The sequence below is a fragment of the Pelodiscus sinensis genome, chromosome 5 (genome assembly GCF_049634645.1).
Source record: "Pelodiscus sinensis isolate JC-2024 chromosome 5, ASM4963464v1, whole genome shotgun sequence".
NCBI lineage: Eukaryota > Metazoa > Chordata > Testudines > Trionychidae > Pelodiscus > Pelodiscus sinensis.
In genome coordinates this window covers 86,507,141-86,531,420 of record NC_134715.1, presented here as the reverse complement: position 1 = coordinate 86,531,420, position 24,280 = coordinate 86,507,141, and the positions used below count along the sequence as shown (strand labels likewise).

The 24,280-nt window shown below is 39.9% G+C and overlaps 1 protein-coding gene across 2 annotated transcripts in view; it reads right to left on the bottom strand.

The window, feature by feature from the left end:
* Positions 1-1,965: 1,965 nt before the first annotated feature.
* The window catches only part of USP46 (ubiquitin specific peptidase 46), a 42,043-nt gene continuing 19,728 nt past the window's right edge, over positions 1,966-24,280 (bottom strand). For both annotated transcript variants that reach the window (XM_006113475.4, XM_006113476.4), the window contains 5 exons: positions 20,018-20,094; positions 14,514-14,597; positions 13,679-13,876; positions 11,404-11,482; positions 1,966-6,902 (listed from right to left, as the gene is read on the bottom strand). In XM_006113475.4, the coding sequence (XP_006113537.1) occupies positions 6,801-6,902; positions 11,404-11,482; positions 13,679-13,876; positions 14,514-14,597; positions 20,018-20,094 (540 nt within the window). In that variant the 3' untranslated portion in view covers positions 1,966-6,800. The remainder of the gene's footprint in view (positions 6,903-11,403; positions 11,483-13,678; positions 13,877-14,513; positions 14,598-20,017; positions 20,095-24,280) is intronic.

Here is a 24,280-nt window from a genome sequence, read left to right as displayed (position 1 = left end):
CAAAGGGTGCAAAGCATAATTCACACCTGTGAAAATGAAGACAATGGGCACCTCTGGTATATGATGGGCGAAGATTCCTCTTCTGGGACAGTGCAGGTGTGTCAATTACTGGTACTAGCCATCAGGGCGATGGGAGGCCCCGGGTCGTCAGCTAGCCCATTTACTGTCTGGTTTCTGTTTATGGTAGAGTCAGGGACAGGCAGCACACCTGCGTTCCCAGGGCATCAAAGGCTGACTGCCTTTCTCTTGCTCTCTGGCGGGGGGGGGGGGGAACAAGATGGGGTTTGTGTCTGGCTACAGCGGGGCGGGAGGGGAGGGAGAAGAATCACTAACTTGTAATAAGACTCAAGATTAACCCAGCCGCCCAAACCAGGAGGGTGAATGCCATCTAATAGGTATTATCTTATATGCAAAAGGTTCCTGTTGCCAAATCGTTCCTTAGAAGTACCACTTGTTACCTGGAAAAATATTAAAAGCCTGTTAATCAAAGCTTTCTGTGCATCATTTAGATATTGAATGTTATCACAAGAAGAATTTACTCAAAGCTATTGCATCTAAGAACTAGCTTGGTCATTTACAGACCACAAAGAGGACTGCCTAAAATGGTGGTGAGGTTATTCTCATCACTGGTATATTCAATAAACCCATATCAATATGAAAAGAATTTTACAGACAAGCTTGGTAGGGGCATGTTACAAGCAACGATGCCATAGGCAGTGATCTAGAAGAAATGTAAAGTGTTTACTAGACTTCCAACTCGGTTATCTCGTCTTTATATGGGTACAGGGGGTGAGAACAAGCAAAGAGGTAGAGAGAGAGATGTACGTACATACTTTACATTACGTACGTACATGTAGTTACATTAAAAACTGTGAGGTGCTGGGAATTTAGGGGCCGGGAGTGATGGTGGCTTACAGTATGACTGATTGAAGGGAAAGCACAAGGACCCATATAATAGGTGGGAGGGAAGAGGTATTCCTGAATTTGGGAAAACTTATCTGTACAAGGTAGTTTTGTTGTTTTTTTTTTTAAATATGGTAGCTATTTGTACTCCCAGCTAGACCAGTTGACAGAAAGCTGGAGAAGCTTCCAAATCTTTTTGTTTACAATATGCAATGTAGTTATAGCTATGTGGAGCCCAGGCAAAGAAAGACAAATTGGGTCATGAATTTCTTTTTATTGGACCAATTTCTATTGGTGAGCAAGACAGGCTTTCGAGCCACAGTTGGCCCAGGACACACCTACTCAAAGTAGTGCCAGATTCTGCCAGAATAACAGATGCAAAAGCTGCTGTCACATCTTCACTCCTACAATTCACCACGTTTCCCTCCTCCTGTCTCCCCGCCACAACTTGCGTTTCAAGATTCATAGGTCCTACACATTTCTGTCACAACATGTGGTGTACTCATCCGGCACACTAAATATCCCAATAACAGCTGTGTGAGTGAAATCAGACAATCACTGTGGTCTTGAATGAACTCTCACAGGAAAATGATAAAAGACAAAAGCAGCTTATCACTTGTGAGTGAACACTTTTCACAAAGCAGCCATTCTGTATCTCACCTCCCAGTCCTCTTATTCAAAGGAAACCTGCTCAACAGGTTAGGACTTCAAATTTGTTACTCTGCTAGTTACTAAAAATTATGGGTTGAACAGAGACCATGGATTTATGGTTTATTACAACAATCTGTAACCTACTAATTCCTTTTTATCCTATGACTGCAGAGATGCTAACCAGCCACTCTACCTTGAATGTTCGCTTACAATAAGTGCTTACTACTTATGGTAAGCAATCTTTTCCACTTTGCATTTTTCTGTGATGCTAGGAGTAACTTTTCCAGACCTGAAGAGCTCTGCATGGCTCAAAAGTTTGTCTTTCTCACCAACAGAAATTGGTCCAATAGCAGATATTATCTCACCTACTTTGACTCTATGTATACAATATTCCATAGACAATTCTGTAGATCGGTTTTTGTGTATGTTTGTTCTGCAAACTTTATTTAAGTGTTAAACTGATTGAAATGTCACAAGATTAACATTATTGCTTAAAGTGCTTCGATCAATTAAAAATCAAAGTACATAATTAAAACATAAGATAAGGCTAAGCAATATTAGATACACAATTAAATAATTATACAAATACAGTAAATAGTACAGTTATTGTGAGAGAAGACAAATTAAAACATAACACTGATAAAAGGTACTAGAGTAAAATAGGTATAAAGAAAGAATCTCCTAAAATTCTAATATACATTAAATTGTAAAAGATAGTGCTCAAACTCCTTGGCCATGAAACAGAAAATAAGAGACAGAATGATAATGACCTGTTGTGGAATGGTGCTGAGTCACTGGAAGTTGCAAGTGGTCAGCGCCACTCAGAATCAGGCTCCAAGTGCACAATATTGTAACACATATGGGTGCAAATTTGTATGGAAGGTACTGTGTGAAGAAAAAAGCCATGTGTAATAAAATGCCCAAATCCTTTATAATGTTGGGTAAATGCCAATTCCATCTTAGTTCATAATTATAATTGAATTGAATTGTAATAGCGCAGCATTGTAATGCAATCAGATTGTATGGCACAAATTAAAAGGTAGCTAGTTTGCATAAATGTAGTGTTCTTTTGAACAGGTCTACATTAATGCAAACAATATACCTTTTAGTTTGTGCCAAGAACACAGGGCAGTTTGACTAACATTTTCGTGCACTCTGCAATTCACACCATCGTAGGTTGCACTGCAGCATAGACAAGCCCTCAATGTCTTTGCTAAATTCAATGCATAAGAGACATCTGCTGCTTTTTAATTTTAACTGTTAAGGGAGTCCAATTTTAAAATGTTAGTTTATAGAACCACATCTGTAACCCACTGAAACACAGTACATATTGGGATGGTTATATTTTATTTTCAACTAGATATTCTGCTTTCATTGATATTCCTTTCTCACCAATCCCTTCTTTTGTCCCCATCTACAATGTTAAAAAACCAGAAAATATATAATATGCTAACAGCTTGTTGGATATGAGCTTATCAGTGCCTGATAACACTTCCTTGAGTTTAGTGGAATACCAACAAGTAAAAAATGGTCTTTTCTATAAATAAGAACATTGTAATGAAATATGGAGATGAACAAGTAACAATGTTACATAGAAAATACATCTCATGCAATGACACAAAAGACCTAATGAATTTAACTTATACTTGGACCTATCCCAGTTGAAACTCAGTAAACTAAAAAAACTAATTTTAGAGGAGCACAGAATATTGTTAAATATCTGCTACTTTCATTTCTAAAATTGCTGGCTAAAAAAGTCTTGATTGTCCTAGCCTGAACTGATGATGATGACTGCATCATCACGGCAAATTTTTTTGATTGACTAAAATAAAGGTCATAGTGACATTATGTTCTTTATAATCTTACCATGATTTCTCTAAAATTGAAATCCAACAATTTATTTTCTACTCATGTTACATTATTATAGTAACTCTTTTTTTGAGCTAGCACATCCCTCTATTTAACAACCCTGCATCATTTTCATGTAACTCCTTTGGATCTCCCTAATGTATCACAGAAATGTTGTTGGACTCTTCTCCCCCTCCATAAAGTATAAAAAGCTTGCCATAACAATTTTATTGACAAACAACAAACTTTAATTCTCTGTATTTATTATCCAACCTAAAGTCTTGTTTTGCAGCCTGGGGAAAAACAAAAATTAACATATATTGAATCTTAGATAGTGTTATTTAACTATTGCTGCAATACTCAGACCTTATTACCACACAAACCATTTTCTAGAATCTGACTCTTTTTAAGATAATTTCTTTATGTACAATTGTTCTTTATACAAACAGCAGTCCCAAACACTCAAGTTATATATTAATGATATTTTCTTTTGTTTTGTTGTAAAAGTTTAACACGCGTCCTAAAACTAGATGGCAGCAATTTGCAAAATACATAAAATTTGCCCAACCTTGGTTAAAATTTATCTTAAAAAGTGCATTTATTCACAAATCACAACCAGAATACAGTCTCGCTAGCCAGACAAAAGACAGCCACATTAGTAAATGGAAAGATGTGAATGTTCTTAAATATTCCATTAATGAAGCCAAGTCATTTTATGCACTTTAGGGCCTGATCTAGCTCCATTAAAGTCAAGGGAAAGACTGTCATTGGACTTCAGAGATTGCTGAAGCCTCAGAAGCACAGAACACTAGAACTGGAAGGGATCTTGAGAGATCGAGTCCAGTCCCCTGCCCTCACAGCAGGACCCAGTACCATCTAGATCAATGGTCACCAACCAGTAGATCTTATGAGGCCAATCTAAAATTAAGAATTATCATCATCCTGCATGGTAAAACTTGCATCCCACTGTGAGTAAAAGAGGGAAAAAAAGGTTTTGCAATTGTATGGACTCAGTCCTCCAACCTTTACTCATGTGAATGGTCACATTAGAGCACTTGAGGCTGGGGAGGTTACAACATGAGGGGAGGTTGCTCTAAGTTCTACAACTTCAGCTACATGAATGAGGTAGCTGAAGGTGATGTACTAAGGTCACCTGCAGTGTCTTCACTGTGGTGTCGATGGAAGATGCCCTCCTGTCAATTCCCCTTTGCACTTCTCATTCTGGTAGGGGACCAGAATCGACACAAGCAATTGGTGGTCAACTTATCAAATCTATACTGGACTCAATAAATTAGCCCCCACTGAATCAATCACAGTCTGTGAATCCAGCCAGTAGTGTAGACATACCCTTGAACTACTTGCATAATAAAAGCTGTAGGTTTAGATCCTGTGTCTGAACTGTTGGATCAATATAATAGCATGATAAATAATTCACAAATCCTTGAAGATGAAAAAGCTGGCTTTGTTTTTCTTCCAAGGTAAAGTGCTATACTCCTTAGGTTTCCAAATGGCCACTGTTAATTCCAAATAAACTTCAAACCATGTTATAAAAAAGGCTAACATTGCATGCTCACTATCCTGTAACAAAAACAGTTTCACTTTCACTGTAGATTGCAACACACATTTTTTTTCACTCTCCCAAGAGAAACTGAGCTATCAGTCAACATTGTTTTAAACAATATTTGTTGAAATATAAAACTCAGCAACAAAATTACAGTTGGACTTCTAAAAGAGTACTGAAAGTGACACCTTCTAATAAATACACAAAGTTAAAATATGTAATAGTAAATACTGTGAGATGATGATGTTTCTTTCTAGACTTCCTCTCCCTTCTCCTTTTCTTCCTAATAGGGCCAAATTCTGGTTCTGTTAAAGACAATGGTAGTTTTACTATTGTCTCCATTGAGCTCAGGATTTGAGCCTTAAAATCCATCCACTATATGGTGAAGTATAATTGTCAAATCCACCAAGTCAGCTGTCAGAAAATTATTCTCAACATGCTATCAATCCCTTCTCATGCCCTATTGATACTTCCTTTGACTCTCCTTTGCCAAATATTTCCAGTATTAATGGCATAGCAGCTTATTAGTAGAACATGACCAGTGCCGACCAGGTCTGAAAAGAAAAACATTAATGATCACATTATGCCTTTTGATGACTCTAGAACCATGTACTCTTGAACTTTTCTGATACCACAGCAATTGAGATATTGACAAGCATGACTCCATCTCATCTGATGAAGTGTGTTTATCCATGAAAGCTCATGATCCTATACCTTTGTTAGTCTTTAAAGTGTCACAGGACTACTTGTTGTTTAAGTTACAGACTAACACAACTACCCTCTAAGACTTCTTATTATGACTACAGATGCTGCAAGTTGTTACTACATTACTGCAGGTATAAACTCCAGATTATCACATAACAGATGTTCTACATTAATAAACAGTGGACCTTGTCCTAGGTACCAAGTAACTGCAGTTACCACTGATGGCATTTGGAGCTGTGGGTACTTGAGCCCAATGATGGATGTTGTACCAATAATATTTACTTAACTAGCCTGTGTAATGCTGGCTCTGTTGAAGGAAATGTTTTGTGTCCACAATATTGGAATATTTGCAGTTTCAATAATCATACACATTCCGTTGTTCCTTTTGGCTGAAACATAAGATCACACCTTAAAAAAGTACCTCATATGAGAAACCTCTCCCTCTACTCTTCCCCACAAAACCCTCAGTGCCACTTAGAATCAAAATGACTAGATCAGTTTACCTGTGCGCGCTCATCAGGATAAACAGGAAGACTGTATCATTTTGCTTCAGTGTGATTTAACTCCCTTTATGTGAACTGTGGACTTGAAGTTACCCACTGAAAGTTTTTAATAACCCAAACCTTAAAGAATTTGGGAAGAAAATCTTTTTAGCTGTGGAGAATAACATGGGACAAAATCCCCTATGCAACCACCATGCCAACAGTTATGAACTAGATTTTTTTTCCTATACTTAAAATGGATAACAGTACATTTCAGTGTGTATTTAAAGGAATGCTTCTTAAAGTGATATTCCAAAGCTATGTAGAAAGTTTAAACAATTTGCCCTAAATGCAATGCATACGTCAATAGAAAATACTATTCTAGCTCAGTTGGATTTAAAAGATGACCCCAAATCCTGTAATCTGTAAATGTTAGTCCATATAAATTTTACTAAGATTTTACTACAATTCATTCTGAGTCATACTAAAAAAAACTGCTGCATGTCAGAAATGAAGGGTTATAGTCAAGAACACATAAGCCATTTAGTAGAAGATAAGATATATCATTGTTTGACCATTCAGGGTGTGCTCTGACAGTTGACAGTTGTGATCAGTTTTCTCCATTTGCAGCATTTCAGAGTTCTCCAAAGTCATTCTCTTGATTGATAGAATAAAATATAACCAGATTCTGAATTTTTTGATATATCAGAGGTCAGTCCATAGAATTCTTCAATAGCTTGAGCATCTATTTTCTGCAAAAATAAACAGTTCAACATTTTTTCATCATCAAACATTTTAAGATTGGATTAAATGAATATAAAATGGCTAAAACAAGTATGTAGTTGTTTGCCTCAGGGTAATGATTAACACATTTTGTTAGTGATTTTAAAAATGAGTTGGCAATTTAATATCTTAGGAGCCAAATCCCGCTTGCTTTACTCCCCAATGGCAATGGGAGTAATCCCTCCAAGTAATCCACGCAGGATTTGCCATAATAGAGAGAATCTTGTTTCTGTTACATAATAGCAAACATGAGTAAATGGGATTTACATTTTCTAGTAACAGTAGACTGGTGCTAAAATTGCAATGCTGATTTAACTTTTGCCTTCCCCCAAGGGTTCTCTAATTACCTCCTTTTATTTTCATTTTCCTTATCACTGCCTCTTTTTGGGACAGATTTTGCTACCCTTATATTCAAATATCAGAAATAAGTCCATTGTTTACTTTCTCACCAGTTTTACTTTGCTGTGATGACAATTAATGTATTTCTAATTTACACTGGTGTGGGAATCAGAATCAACCCCTACTCTTGGCAACAATCTGCAGTGATTTCTAGTGTCATGGGAAATGATTAGAGGTTGAACTCTGCACTCCATAAACAGAGCAAAATTGTCATAGATGTTAACTGCAGTTTTGTACAATTAAGGGCTGCACAATGAGGCCCTAGACCTTGTAGGTTTCTGTGTATTTTGAATTGACTTTATTAGATTTTGGAGAAAAAAATCAAAATAACTTAAAACCCAGATTCTTAAGGAAAAAACAGAGTATGTCTGTCTGAAAGAAAACAAACTACACGGATGTAAATGGGAGTTTCTTTGAATTAGGTGTGAAGGCTCTATTATAAATCTTATATTTTAATGGAGATAGGCCTGCACCAGAACTCTCAAAACACCTCAGACTTTACAGGGTGGCAATTAGTACAAGAATTATAAGGTATATAAACTAGCTAAAGGGAGCTCAAAAGGTGAAATATCAGAATAGAGGGAAGTTACTAATGGACTTCCTCAAGGATCTATTTAGGAACCAATCTTATTCAATATTTTTATTAATGACCTCCACTTAGGAAGGAACAATCAGTTTCACACATACAGAATGGAAAGTGACACACACAGAATAGGAAGGAGTACTGGAGGAAGGGATCTAGGGCTCATAGTGGACCACAAGCTAAATATGAGTCAACAGTGTGATGCTGTTGCAAAAACAGCAAACATGATTCTGGGATGCATTCAGAGGCGTGTTGTGAGCAAGACATGAGGGCTGTGTCTACACTGGCCACTTATTCCGGAAAAGCAGCCGCTTTTCCGGAATAACTTGCCAGCTGTCTACACTGGCCGCTTGCTTTTCCGGAAAAGCAATGACGATCTACTGTAAAATTGTCTGTGTTTTTCCAGAAAAACTATGCTGCTCCCGTTCGGGCAAAAGTCCTTTTCCAGAAAAACTGTTCCGGAAAAGGGCCAGTGTAGACAGCACAGTAGTCTTTTCCGCAAAAAAGCTCCGATCGTGAAAATGACGATCGGGGCTTTTTTGCGGAAAAGCGCGTCTACATGGCCACGGACGCTTTTCCGGGAAAAGTGCTTTTCCAGAAAAGCATCCTGCCAATGTAGACATGCTTTTTCCGGAAATACTTATAACAGAAAACTGTTCTGTTTTAAGCATTTCTGGAAAAGGGTGCCAGTGTAGATGTAGCCGAGAAGTCATTCTTCCACTCTACTCTGCACTGATTAGGCCTTACTGGAGTATTGTGTCCAGTTCTGGGGCCCACATTTCAAGAAAGATGTGGAAAAATTGGAGAAGGTCCAGAAAAGAGCAGCAAAAATGATAGAAGGCCTAGAAAACTTGAGCTATAAGGGAAGAATGGAAGAATTGGGGTTGTTCAGTTTAGAAAAGAGAAGGCAGAGAAAGGACATGATAGCGATTTTCAAATATCTAAAAGGTTGTTAGAAGGAGGAGGGAGAAAAATTGTTCTCCTTGGCCTCTGAGGATAGGACAAGAAGCAATGGGCTTAAATTGCAACAAGGGAGGTTTAGGCTGGACATTAGGAAAAGCTTCCTGACGTTCAGGGTGGTTAAACACTGAAATAAATTGCCTAGGGAGGGTTCGGAATACTAGAGTTAGTTAGATGTCTGTCCAACCTGCTCTTATCAGGAATGATCTAGACAGTGCTTGGTCCTGCTGTGAGGGCAGGGGACTGGGCTTGATGACCTCTCGAGGTCCCTTCCAGTTCTAATATTCTATGTCTATGACCTTGGCAGAAAAAGTAGAAGTATACTACTGACATTTGCTGATGATACAAAGTTATGAGGCACCGTCAATACAGAGGAGGATGAAAATATTGTAAAGGAAGATCTGGATGATTTTGAAGATTGGACTAACGAATGGGGTAAAATTCAGTAGTAAAAAAGTGCAAAGTCACATAATGAGAGTTTAATAATAAGAATTTGTGCTACAAGCTAGGGGTTTATCCAGTGGTCCCCAACATGGTGCCCGCCGGGGCATTTATGTGCACCCACTGAGTGACCAGAGCCAGCCCACGCCATTCTTGTGCCCCGGGCTCACGGCACATGCGTGGACCCGCCCCGGGGCGCGCAGCAGCCCAAAAAGGTTGGGGACCACTGGGTTTATCAGTTGGAATTGATAGAGCACAAGAGAGAACTGGGTGTACAGGTCAATCACTGAATAACTATTAGCCACTAATGTGATGCAGCTGTGAAAAAGGCAACTGCGGTCCTACAATGTACCAGGGAAGGCATTTCCAGTGGAGATGGAGAAGTATTAATCCACTGAACAAGGCACCGGTCAGACCTCATTTGGAATACTGGGCACAATTCCAGTCAGCCGTGTTAATGAAAAATTAATTCAATCAGGTGCAGAAAAGATCTATAAGGACCTCCAGCTCCTTGCCATCCTTTCTTAGGAGAGGAAACTGGAAGAGCCTGGCTTCTAGCAAAAGCTGAGAGTGTGTATGTTTGATCTCCATAAATACCTCAAGGGAGTACATATCAGGGAGGATAAAGAGCTAAAGAACCATGCTGGCACAAAACCAAATGGATATAACTGTCCATGAACAAATTCAGTCTGGAAGTGAAAAGGAGATTCTAACCATCAGAAGAGTGAGGTTGTGGAACAGCTTCCCTGTAAGAGTTCTGGGGGAAACAACTTGGTTTTAAGGGACAACTGAACAAAATTAATCAGTGTAATTATAAGATGGGGTTGCCTGTGATGGTGGGGGGCTGGGCTCAGCAGCCCTGGGGCTCAGTTCCCATTTATGTTATGTTCCCAAAGGCTACCCCTTCTTATCCCTAGCTCTTGTAGGAGGAGGCCTATTGCTGTTTATATAACTGAAAAACTAGACTGCATTTTTGTACAGCAGGCATGTCAAACAGGCCTCTGGAGGGCTGCATGTGGCCCGATCAAAATTTTTTGTGGCCTGCCACTACGTTTTTATAAAAGAATAAAGTGTGGCCTGCTGGCCGCTCGGAGCACGTGGTGGAGTGAAGATCAGAGCCGGGTGACCAGCCGATCTGCTCATGGCCATCTGGGCACTAGATTGGGAAGGGGGAGGGGGCTGGGAGTGTCTGGCTCTGGGGGAGGAGGGAGGCATTAGGTCAGGTAGGCCTGGGGGGTACCTAGCTATGGGGGAGGGAGGAGGCATTAGGTTGGGGGGGGCCTGGCTCTGAGGGAGGAGGGAGGCATTAGGTTGGGGGGGCTGGGAGTGCCTGGCTCAGGGAGAGGGGGGAAGCACTGGGTTAGAGTGGGGAGGGGGAGGGGGCTGGGGGAGCAGCAGGGGATTGGGTTAGAACGGGGGTATGGGAATGCTTGGTTCTGGGGGAGAGGAGGAGGATATTTTGTTAACATTTTGTTATTTATTTATTCCTAAATAAAATCACATAATGTATATTAATTTTATATCGATAAATATGTAAATTTTTTGTAATTGTATGAATATTATATGTTTTTAAAAAATCTCAAACTTACAAAGTATCTGAAATTTTCACAGAAGCCTGTTCTATTTGATTAACCATGGTCTATACTTGTTTTTATTTCAACAAAACAAGTTATGTATCATATAAAAAATTAAAAAGTACCTTAAATTTATATTTAAATTAAAAATTATCTTATATGAGCAAAACAATTTTACGCATCAAATTATTGTATTATATTAAAACAAAACCTGAAAAATTATATACTAAAACATAATAATAAATAATTATGACTTTCCGATAGAAGTACATTTTCTTTGGTGGCCCTGAAAGCTATCAGTTTTTGTTTGTGTGGCCCTCAGTAGACTTCGAGTTTGACATGCCCATTGCAGCATGGTTTTAATTCTTTGTCTTTCTATGATGTATTTGTTTTCATAAATTGGAGCAAAAGTGAAGGGGGAAATCAAGCCAACAAAAGCTGGTGGTCTCTGAATGGTAAGCCACACCAAATGGAAACAGGAATTTACACACCAGTAATCTGCTGCATACTGACCTCTACAATGTCATCATCAAACAAAAGCCAAAATCCATGACTTTTCACAATGGTGATATAATGCCCACGATTAGGTCCACTAGAAAAAAAAAGTATCAGAGACACAAAGGAGTTGTTTTTGAAAAGTTATATTAAATGTAAATAAAATACATTTCCACTGAAGCCTTTTGTAAGCTAGAGTTAAGTAGATGTGTGCATTCTTCTTTCTCCTTTACTGGGTTATCTAAAATGGGTTAGTCAACTGAAAATCAAATGCCCTTGCATTAACTTTAATATGGTAATTTATTAACCTAGCTAAAAAGTAATTGACAATTACTTGGTGGCAGATAAACTCTGTCAAATATTTTCAAAATTGCTCAAATAAATTTAAATAGGAAGAAAAGAGGCTGATTTTTAAAATGTAAATATAATTATATTTCTTCTTCTGGGCAGAGAGAGCAATTGTTCACATTTATTTAGAGCTCTAAGAAATCTGCTATTTTTTTCAATGCTTATAATCCCTCCCATCAGAGAACTCCTTATTATGGCTAGCATTCTTAACCAATCCTTAAAATCACCCAGCTAAAGCAATCACCATTTAGTAAAAAATATATATACAACCCCAGCCTCCTGCTGGAGTCTGAATATCCCGTCTCCAGATATTTCCAGCCCAATGGAAGAAAGACACAGCAGGCCACATTCTAATCTTTGTTACATTAGCATATAAACAAAGTAACTCAGTTTAAATCACTTGGATTTACAATAGCTTCATTTATAAAAGTCTGACTGACAGGTTTATCATATGGCAATGCACATTTTTACTTCTATGGTTGTGGGCTGTTGTTTAATTATATTTTTTTTTGTCCTGAGTATTTCATAATAATCCAATTTAGGTAGCTTAAAGTTGGCACAAGGACATCCTTACTTTCTTATGCTATCCCATGGTTTTCAATGTGATTTTGAACAGTAGTAAAGGTCTGTAATCCCAAATGTGTTGCAACTCTAGGCCCAGAGTCAGTTTTCTAGAAATATGTTGTGGTGATACACCCCCATGTTTTTATGGAAAGTTTGTAATATGAATGTGCATAACTTGAATATGCATTATACAAACTGAGCATGTGACATATCATTCAAGAGCTTGCGATCTCCTGAATGTGTATATTCTATTGGTGTGCATGTGTTATTCTTGTATATGAAGTTAGAAATATGAAGTGTACGGTCTTCTAAAGAAGGCCTTAGTGGCCATGTGATAGGGTCACTTGATTCTGGAAGTCATGCTAAACACTGTACTTTTCCACTCAAGGTGGGAAAAGTTTGAACTGAACACAAACAAGGCTTCCCACCTTGAACAAAATCTGTATAAGGGCATGAAACCAAACAATAGGGTAACCACCTAAGATAACTGCTGGAAACATCTAAGAATGAACAAGGGGAAGGATCAGGCCCAAGCTAGGAGGCTGCCTAGCTTGTGAGAAAAGGTGATTAGAACTACTGTTAGGGCAAGAAATGGCATGTAACAAGTTTCTTAGAGCATTAAGCTTATCTTGTGTATTTTGTTTCATTTATGTGAGGCTTTGGTCCCATTAGAGCTGAGCTGTACTCAGTGTCTCTGTCACTCTGCTGTGGGCTGGTGTCTCAATTCTGTGCCTTGCTGGTGAAGACCAGAATGTCTAGCTTAGCAAGACAAGGTGGTGCAGCTCCCCAGAGGGCAAGCAGGTGGGCTCAGTGGTATGATTAGCCCATCAGGTGACAGTCTCCTGGGGATCTCTGTGACCCACCCTGTCACACAATTATATTGGCAGATTAATCCTTTTCCAGGTCTCATTTCTCTAGTCCTATGACACTATCATCAAATAGAGCTGGGCAGGAAACAGAATTTGACATCCGTGAACCATTTGAGGTTTTCGTAAATTGTTTGGTCTTAAATTAAGGCAAAAAGCCAAAAAACATCAGGGTATTTTTTCAGAACTGAATTTTCGTCAGATCTTGTTTGAGAACTATTAAATGTTCCCAGGAACATTTTGGTGCCTCCCAAACAAGTTTTACTTCTAAGCTCCTGAGCCTGCCTCCACAGCAGGTTGCTGGGAATCCTCGGGAACCTCAGCTCCCAAACCCCTTATCCGGCAGACTTCTGAGGAGTCTGGAAAAAAACTATGAAGACAAAAGAACCCAATATGCATTTTTTTAAACCAATGTCAGTATATTCTGAGGCACGACACAGGATTTTTGAATGTTCAGAATTGCCATTCTGAACACTGACCTAATAATAGCTTGGCTATACATGAATGCACTTTACCTGCCACAGTGAACAACAACAGCCACCAAGTCATACATGCGATCCAAATTGACAGCATCGCTGGATGTGTTGAAGAGACGTAGCTCCAGAGGAAAGACCACACGGTAAGAGAGTTTGGTGTACCTGTGTAACTGCTCCATGTACTTGAATCTCTTGAGATGCAATGCAAGGATCATTGGCAGCTTTTTTACTCTCATCCTGTGAAATCATTAATAATAATGATAGGCTTTAAGAAGCACTGATCAGTAGAGTGTTGTTCTTTTCTTGCAGTCCTATGCCTGCACATTATAAATGTACTTTGTAAACATGAGTATTTGATTATCAAGAACTGGGGGGCCTACGATGTGTGCAGCAGCTGTGGCTCCCTCTCTTGGCTTCAAGAGAGGCTATGTGGTGTGTGCATGTGTGGGAGAGAGTTGTAGCCATCAGAGGCCAAGAAGCTACAAACAGAGCCAGGAAGAGGTTCACAGACATGAGCCAGAAAGAGGTTCACAGACATGAGCCTGGGAATGTTATACTAATCCAGAAGTTGGGGACTGGAATGTAGTTCAATGTATGAGTAAGTGAGCAAAACTATACTTCAACACTGACTTAAATAGCTACCAAGGATATATCTACACTATGATTTAAAAAAAACTCACATCACCAAGCAGGATCTCAGAGCCCAGGCTCTAATCTTGGCTTCAAGCCTGAACATCGACTCTGTAATTTTATAGCTGCACAAGCCCAGGTCAGCTGACCTGTGGCAGCTGTGGCCATACTGTAGGTCTTATTGTGTATCCTAAGACCGAGCTCTTACCTGAACAGGGATTGAACTGCACTATTCTTTACCAACCTTTTCTGTGCCTCTTGTTTGCTGCAGCAAGTTTCACAGTAGTACTTCTGTTCACTACATAGTGTTTCTGTGTTGCTGAAGTCTCTGTAAATACATATAAATATCAGTTCTTAAAGAGTCCTGAAATTTCCTCCAATATTACACTTGGACTGATGAGTTGTGAAGCCAATAAACCAAAATGTATGAAACCCTGGCCCACTGGAATCAATAGGAGTTTCATCCAATTTCTAAAATATGCTATTTATATCATCGCTTATACTTACAAAAGCCTTGACCCAACAAAGCACTTAAACTGTACTTGAAAACATCAGTAGTCCCATTGACTTCAATGAGACTATGGTGCTTAAACCTGAGCATGTGTTAAAGTGCTTTGCTGGTGGAATATTAAAAATTACTTTTCTTTGTGAGGACTAAAAGTTTTGTGCTGCTACTTGTTTCACCTTTGCAATTACTTCAACAAATAAGACTTTTCAATATAGTCTTCTTTTTGCATGCTTTCGTGCATATAGCTCATACTGAAGTTCATGCAGACTTCTGTGTGCATGAAGTACTTCTGAGGGAATTCTGTGCCAAAAATAAAAATTCTGGACACAAATACTTTAACTTCTTCAAATTTTATTTGCAATAAATAGAAATGGAAGCTCCAGCATGCCAGTAGGGAGAACTAGGGATATTAAAATTAGATTAATCGACTAATCGAATAGTTGATGTAATTTCCACTAACTATTCAATTAGTCGATAAGGATGCTTCTGCTTTGAAATGTAGCAAGAGCCCACCCAGTTGTTGCTACATTTCAAAGGCGGAAGTGCTGCGCGGTGTTCTACCTTTGAAATGCCCCAGTAGGGGCTCTTGTGCATTTCAAAGATTGAAACTCTGCGTGGAGCCCAGTCCCAGCGAGGACTCTTGAACATTTTCAAAGACAGAACAATGCCGCTGCACCCCTGCTCCCTCCCATAGAGCTGGACCTGGGAGGAACCAGAAACAGCCCAGGGCCCTGCCAGGTGTTACCAGGTATGGGTAGGAAGACTCAGCCCAGCAGAATTCAAGTGTGGAGGGGTTTCATATGGGGGAATCCAGGTGTGGGGAGAGAGAGTTTTTTGAGGGGCCGTCTGAGTGTGGACAGCTCAGTGGGGAAGTCCAGGTGTAATCTGGATGCACAGGTGCTCATTGAGGGGTTCCAGGTACATGGGTAATAGGACTCAGTAGGGGACTGCAGGTGAACATGGCTGTAGCTCAGCATGTGGAGTCTGAGGGATGGGACTTGGGGAGGTCCATGTGCTGGGAGAATGGAGCTTAGTGGAATGGAGGTTCAAGTTTGGAGGGCTCAGTGGGAAGCGGTTTAGGAACAGAGTGGGGTCATATGCAGCAGGGAGGTCTGGGGGCACAGAGGTTCCAGTTGGGGGTCAATGTGGGAGTTCTGGATGCAGGGGGGTTGGGCATTTGGGGAAGCTGCTCCTTGTACAATCACCTCTGTCCCTAAGGAGATATGAGGACAGGAAGCAGGGATGGAATGTAGAGCTTTCCGCAGCTGGGGGAAGTTCTGGAGGTGGGTCTGACCAGGCCACACTCCTTGCAGAGGAAGTCCTGTCCACTCCTATCCCCAGGCACAGCCAGTATTAACATTTGAGCCCAGTACAGTCCCTGGCCATACTGTCCCCAGCCCCTTAATGATTTTTTTCTCTCTCTGCTGGCTTCTTCTGGTGCTCAAAACAGTAAACCCATTCTGTCAGAGAGTAATTTTTCTTCAGGGAAGCAAAGAAATCTGCAGGGGACATGAATTCTGCATGCACACAGTGGTACACAATTCCCTCAAGTGTAATAAAGGCTGCAAGACTGGGTAAGGTATTCCCAAGAGCTGCAGCACTCAAGACACTCCTAATTCTCCATGTCATTGACTTTCCTCCAAAAAAATAGACTTTGAATTCTATTTGTGTGGTTTTAATAGGGAACAGGGGAATTTTTTTTAGCTGCCTACACACTTGCACACACACTGACCCACCCCCAAACTATTTATGGATTAGCCCTCTCTGGATTATTTCTTTTTAAGTTTCTTTAGTTCTCTCTGCAAGATCTATTTAACAGTCAGAAATGTGCCTTCTAAAATAGAAAATGTGTTATTTTGTTATGCAGCCAATATAAATAATATTTTAATGGGATAAAATAAATATAACAAAAAGAATGGAGTTGAAAGTTGGGATCAAATAGACTGAGTCAACTGGCCTTTACAACTCTGAATGGAAATAAAAATAATTGATACATAATTAATTTTGTTGTTAGATGAATTCCTTTTCTATTCATTGCTAGACTTTGTACTCAAGAGAGAAGGTTTATGCTGGAAGCATGTATTCTTTGGAGCACTTAAAAACCTTTTCATCTGACCAAAGACAGAAATAACTAGAAAAAGTTTCATCTGTAGTGGTGAAGACATATTTTTTTACTGAAATATTGAACAATTTCTATTTACTTGTTCTTCTTTTTAGCACAGTAGTAGTCACCTGTTTGCAAAAGTAGTTATTGTCATATAAAGCAGGCAGTGAAATTTAGTATCATAATTTGATGGTCCCTGCTGAAAAAGCCTGCAGAGGTATTTGTCCATTTTATCAGGAATGAGACAGTTATGCAGCTAGGGAAGGCCCGTGTTTTAGCTTTACAAATGTTTAATTAAGAAGAGGCTTTTCTCTTTTTTCCAAGGAAGGGAGATGTGCTTCTTGTAAAAAAGACCGTCACAAAGAATGACAATTGGGGTTCTCTGCCTTGCTTGTTTTGTAGGTAACAATCTGTAGGCTCCTTCCCTTAAAAAATTTGGAGTATTTTGTTCTTGCAATGGAAAATAGGCTACTTAAAGCATGTTGCTGGGTTTTAATTATGTCAGTACAGGTTGGACTTTCTTAATCCAGCACCCCTGGGACCTGAGAGATCCCGAACCAGGAAGTTTGCTAGACCAGGGGGGATCAGTGCTCCCTTGCTAGCTGTTGGCTCTGCTCCTGGGCTCCTCTCCAGGCTGTGGGCTTCCCACTCCGGGGCTTCCCACCTTGCCACTAGCTCTGCTGCTGCTGGCCTGGATGGAGCTCCCCAGCCACTGCCAGCCCCACTGCTACTGGGGAGTCCCAGCTGGCCGGGTGCCAGAGCTTTCTGGTTAGTATTGGCACCGCTGCCGCCAAGGCTCCCCGGCTGGGGTCAGTGCTCCCCAGCCATTGCCATCCTCGGTTCCACTGCAGTTTTTCCAGCTAGGGCAGGAGCTCCTTGGGCTGGGCTGGGCTGTCCAGCTGTCACCAGGAGCTGGGATTTCTAGGGTTGCCAGATGGTTTAACCAATAATACCCAAACACCTCCCCCCCCCAAAAAAAAAACACTGGGAAAAAATTCAGCTAGTGCGCCCCCATTCCCCCAGCAGACCAGGCTTTTGTTGTGGACCCTGGAGTAGAGCAGCTAGGGTGATGCCGGATTGGTCCTGCAGGGACCTACCTGGCAGCCCAGCTGTTCTGTCCCAGGCTCAAGATTCAGCCGCTGTTGAAACTGATCAGTGGCTGATTCCAGGAAGCTGGGGGCAGAGCAATTCTGCCTCCAGCTTCCTGTAGTCAGCCCCTGGTCAGTTTCAGCAGCAGCGGCTGAATCTGGAGCCAGTTCCGACTTACATACAAATTCAACTTAAGAACAAACCTATAGTCCCTATCTTGTACGTAACCCAGGGACTGCCTGTATCTAGTTTCTGTTTTAGCTGAAAGACATATGACATTGGCAAAGTGTATGAGGAAAGCAATGGATTGTACAGATTCAAATTACAGTTTTAGGAAGGCTCTCAGTTCCAGACTATATCCTTTATTGGGGAACTATGTAGCCTCAAAGAACTGTGATCCATTTAAGCAATAAATTTCTTATGAGTTTAACAATCAAGAGGTCAGAAAATATTAAACTCCATTTAGAATATCTAGTAGAACTTATTCTTGCAAATTTTTTATAGATGGTTAATCACAATTCTATTTTTTGTTTAAATCAAACAGGCAAGAGTTCAGAAGTATAATTCAGGATAGTTCCACATACAGGGGATTGATAGTTTTCTTGAACAGACATTTCAAACAAGTTGATCAGACTAAGATTTATACTCTTTGTATACGCTTTAAAGTTCAGTTTGGAGAATCTTACATGCCATTGGTAGTTTGACTGCATATAGCTGAATGAGAGATGATCAATAGTGGCACATATGGCTCAAACCATAGACTACTGTCAGGAGGCTAAAGTATCAGTGACATAAGACTGAAATACCAACACCAGGGATCAAGAACATTGTTCTAAAAGAACAGAAAAAATGACATCCTGTGTTCCAAGGCAAAGTCCTTTGTAGTCCCAAACTAGCTCCATGGGTGCAGACGTACTATGCAGATGAGCATCTGTACAAAACCCTAATACACACAGACTATAAATTGAAATGGAGAATTCTCCTGACTCTAGTGTTCTGAAATGAAATGGTAGTTACTGAGCAAAGCTGTGACTATGCTGCATAAGTAACATTCTGAAATGCAATAATAATTCCCCATCTTCCGTACTCTGTGGAATGGCTCACTTGTGTCTGATTCAGGAAGCTATTGATATCTTAGCTGCTGCTCTGTGTGTTTTTAGGTGTACTATGCTATATAAGGAGGTGTCTCTAATACTCTGAAGCTTCATTTAAAATTTATTTTTAAAACATCTAAGTAACTTTGGCCCTCAAAAGATAATTTTGGTCTTCTGATATTATTTAATTAAAACAACGTATTTTAAACATAGATACCTATCTACTGTAGTCAGTGCCAGGACTTGTGATATTTCAAATCCACCCAGTGCTGTCAGTCCAGGTGAACCTGGAAATAGTTTGGGGTTTTTTTAGGTATAATGGTTGAAAAGTTGCTCATTTCTGCTGCACTGTAGCTTCAGTACACAATTGGAACTTGCAATAAAAAAGTCAAGATTCCTTTCGTTCTATAATTTTAAGATGACACAGTAGCAGATCACAACTTACAAAACAGAAAATTAGATTTTTAAAACCCTTGTTTCAAGGGTCTCTGGGCCAAATTCAGCAAAGCATAGGCTTAACTTTTAATATATGTATAAGCCCTAATCAGCAAAGCACTTGATCATGATTTTGAAGTTAAACACACACTTAAATTACACTGAAACAAACTCACATTCAGAAGCAATTGTTCAGGTGAACAGATGATCAATTTCTTTCCTCAAGAGAGAACCATACACATTTGCTCTCTGTGTCTTACACACATAAACAAAATTAATTTAAACAAAATGTCTTATTAAAGGTTCCATTGCACCATGAACATTCAATTTATTCTTTTGCTCAGCAAAAGCTCAGTTCATGTTGCACAATCTGTCTTGCATCTTATCACTCAGTTGTTCCTAAAACTTTTACTTTCAATCTTCATTGGACTGGGAGAATCCGAAAGAAAACATGATTTAGGAGATTGGGGTAGAAATGTCTCCCAAAAAGATGCATTTATGACTTCATTTTTTTTTACCTCAGACAGTGCGTAATGGATGTATTCTGTTCCACGTCAACAGAAAGGTCAAGAAAATCCTCATCTTTGCTACTAACCTGAAGCAAAAAATACATATGCAAAGATAAACACATGTCTAAATACACCTGAAACCCATACACAATGTTGGTCTTGAAACAATTACTATACGTACAAAATAAAACTAATTTTAATATTTTCTAAACTGATATCTGGCTTTGTATAAATATGTTCCCCATATCAGTCAGCAAATCCCTTAAACCACTTTTCACACCATTTCACTTCTGTTCTGGCACTTATCCCAACTCACTGACCATGACCAAGTCACAATCTTTGGTACTTAAAATAACACGGCTTTTCACCACTGTATTTTTGGAGCAGTCTAATTTTAGTTCATTTGTGGTTTCCAAATGCTTGAGCAAGGAACAGGAAAAAGAAAAATACCCTTATTCTTTATATTAAAATGTTATGTCTACATGACAAACCTAAGTCAACCTACATTAAAGTTTGAACCTCTCTAGTCCAGCAGTATCCATGGCCTGGCATGATTATAGTCAGCCAGATGTTCACTTACCCCCCATTTCCCTGAAGCTGTGGGAAGCTGCCTGGCAGGAAGCTGGCAGCCTCATGAAGGTAGCTAATGGAAAAGACAGTGTCTACCCAGACATTGCCTTGCTTTAATTACACCAACATAAGCATTATGCCTCTTGTGGAGGTGGTGTTATGAAGTCAGTGTAGCAGAACACTTATACTGATGGGAGGAAGGCTGCAGTGTAGACACTGACATAATTAGGTCAATGTAAGATACCTTATATTGACCTAACTGTGTAGTATAAGACCAGCACTAAGTGTTTCTCCTCTTTCCCCTTGAGACACTGTTAAAATGTATCCACATTGTTGCATGGTGAATTTTAAAACCATGTTAAAATATTTTGCTAGTTTTATTTTCATGTGTACATTGTACCAGACATTATTTGTGTCTTTTTATATACAACATATGCACACAGCTAAAGAGCCACATAATTATATTCACACCATGGACAGGACTGCAGTGAAAATGCAGTAGTAGGTATAAATCAAGAATGGAATGCATGGAGAAATATCATATTCATCAAAATGGATACTATGTGGTTTTGTGTTCTTTCATCTTCATGACAAGCAGAGAGGTAAGCATAGCATTTTTGTTCCAGATTTCTAGTTGCTATTTTTGATCTTTAGCCTTGCATCTAGATCTGGTTGGAAAAAATTTCAACAGAATAGTGTTCACCTCAGAAAATTCAGTTTAATAGAAAGTGAAATGCTTTGCAAAATCATGTAGCCAAGAAGGCTAATGGAATATTAGGTTGCATTAAGAGGAGCATTGCCAGCAGATCCAGAGATGTGATTATTCCCCTTTATTCAGCTCTGGTGAGGCCACATCTGGAGTATTGTGTCCAGTTCTGGGCCCCCCACTACAAAAAGGATGCGGAAGCATTGGAGAGGGTCCAGTGGAGGGCAACCAAAATGATTAGGGGGCTGGAGCATATGACCTATGAGGAGAGGCTGAGGGAGTTGGGTTTGTTTAGTCTGCAGAAGCGAAGAGTGAGGGGGGATTTGATAACAGCCTTCAACTTCCTGAAGGGAGGTTCCAAAGAGAATGGGGAAAGGCTGTTCTCAGTAGTGACAGATGGCAGAGGAGTGATGGTCTCAAGTTGTGGTGGGAAAGGTCCAGGTTGGATATTAGGAAAAAGTATTTCACTAGGAGGGTGGTAAAGTACTGGAATGGGTTACCTAGGGAAGCAGTGGAGTCTCCATCCCTAGAGGTGTTTAAATCTCGGCTTGACAAAGCCCTAGTTAGGTTGATTTAGTTGAGATTGGTCCTGCCTAGAGTAGGGGGCTGGACTTGATGACCTTCTGAGGTCTCTTCCAGCTCTATGGTTCTATGATTCTATGTCTATTTGATCAAAAATTGATATAAGACAAAAAGGAGGGAAGGAAGGGAGTTCTAATTATACTGAAATGTCCCATTTAATTTCACTATTTTAATTTCTTTTAAAATAACTTTGTTTTGAATATTTTGAATTTTTCATTTTACCATACAATAAAATTAACATTGAAATGAAATCCTATAACACTGTGGAGCAAGCTGAGAATTTTTTTCACACAGAATTTTACATATTCAGGTTTCATTTCAAGCCAAATGAAAACAGAAACAGAAATCTCAATGTTCTGTAAATTACAATTTCTATTATCTGCCCTTCTCCATTCATTGATCCTGGTAGACCACTTTAAAGAATTTCAGTCACTTACAGGATTCAAATGTGGAGACATTGTTTGGGTGGGTGATATTTAGGGTCATACCTATTTTAGATTGGGATCCTGACTTCTCCAAAATGTAGTGATAGTTAGGCCTTAGCTTTTAATTGGAACACATCAACAATGAACACAGAATATGGAACCCCCATCTTTGAATCATCCCAGATCAGCAACCATAGAGGTTCTTCAGTATGTAAACAAAGCACACGTCACATGTTAAATATTGAAAATACGCTCTTTTCAACTGGTCTCGAACATCTCTGATTTTGGCTCACTCCATAAAAACCAAATCCCTGATTGAATACTTAAACTGTTAGTAATGCCATGTGTGTCTGCGATTGATGGGAAGCGGCGTCTCGGTCCACGACACTTCCCACCACTCGCATTGGCCACGAATGGTGATTTGTGGCCAACCAGAGCTGCAATACCTCTTCCGATACCTGTGGAGGTGCAGGTAAACAGAGAAGCAGCAGCCTACGAGGGATTAACTCTGTGGGCTGCCATTTTGTTTTGTTTTTATTGCCCATCCCTAATCTGGACCATGGAGCTCTGATTCAGATCCTCAAAATTCAAGGAGGTCTGAAATCAATGTTCTGGTTTGGGCTCATCTTAGAGTAACTCCCAACCTAGTGGATATGGTGAATCCAGCTAATGCCAGCCCGGAACCCACAGTAACATGTTTGGGGATAAATTTTGGTATTCTCAAAGATGCAGGTATCCATAAAGTAAAACTAACAGCAACTCTTCATACAAAAATCCCCTCTGGGACATGATTCCATGCAAAATGACATCACAAGACTGTCAACAATTGCTGCAGTGTAAACACACAGCTAGAATTCAAAAGACTGAAGAACAAAACTTCAGAGTACATTTTTTCTCTGCAGCTGGAACTAAGAGTAAACTAAATTCTGTCTGGCTTATCAAATCTGAAAAATGTGCTTAGATAATCAGTCTTTTGGCTTGATCTTATTACTACTGAAGTCACTGGGAATTTCGCCATTGATTTCAATAGGTGCAGTTTCAAACCCTTTAGAAAAACTGTGGGGGTCCCTCTTGATCTAAAAACAGACTGATGTATAGTTAACTGAAAAAAGGGCTTGTGGTTCACGGCCCCGCCACTACTGCATTGGCTGGCAGCCACCCTGGGTTGCTGCGGCTATTTAAAGGGTTCCCAGTCGCTGTGCTATCCTGGCAGGGGCCAGAGATACGAGCCCTTTAACTAGCCAGAGCAACCCCAGCCGGTTGCGAGGCACTTCGGTAGTGGTGGGGCCGGGAGCTGTGAGCTCTTTGCTGTGTTTTTAATTCAAAGCCTCTGGCCCAAACAATTCTGTGGGGAGGCTAATCCTCAGCCCCGCTCCTTCTATCCCAGCCCCCACCCCTTCCAGGGGTGGAGCCGGCTCATGACCAAGTACCAAAATTCCTTACGTGGCGCCTCTGAAAAGATTATTACCCAACCCTGTTTTAATCCACTCTATTGCTTCACAAAAGGCATGAGACAATAAAAATTACGTAATACAAGCCAGAAAAATTACTAGATTTTCCTGCAGTCACACAAAGCTATTGGATCAATCTTCCCATAACAATAGGAATCCTCAGTAGTTAATTTTTCCTCCAGATCTTGGTTGTCAACTGCAGAGCTGACAACAGGATGAGGGAGAGGGAGACAATTGTCACAATAACTCAAGCTCTCAGGGAGCCCTCAAAACATCTGTAATTTCTGTGTAAATAGGGTGAAATGGGAAAGGATGGGGACTCAGGGAACATGATTTCTCTCAGCAGGCCTGACCCACTGTAAGATTTTACAAATAAGGTATTTTGTAGTTCTGCTCAGCTGGTTGGTGCAAAATCCTGGCTTGAGGGAGAATTTGCCTGAATAAACACTGAATACAAATGTAGGATTTAATCTCAAAAGTTTAAAGGAACACTTTCTTTTTAAAAACCATCCTTCAGTAATTTTACCTATTTTTATTA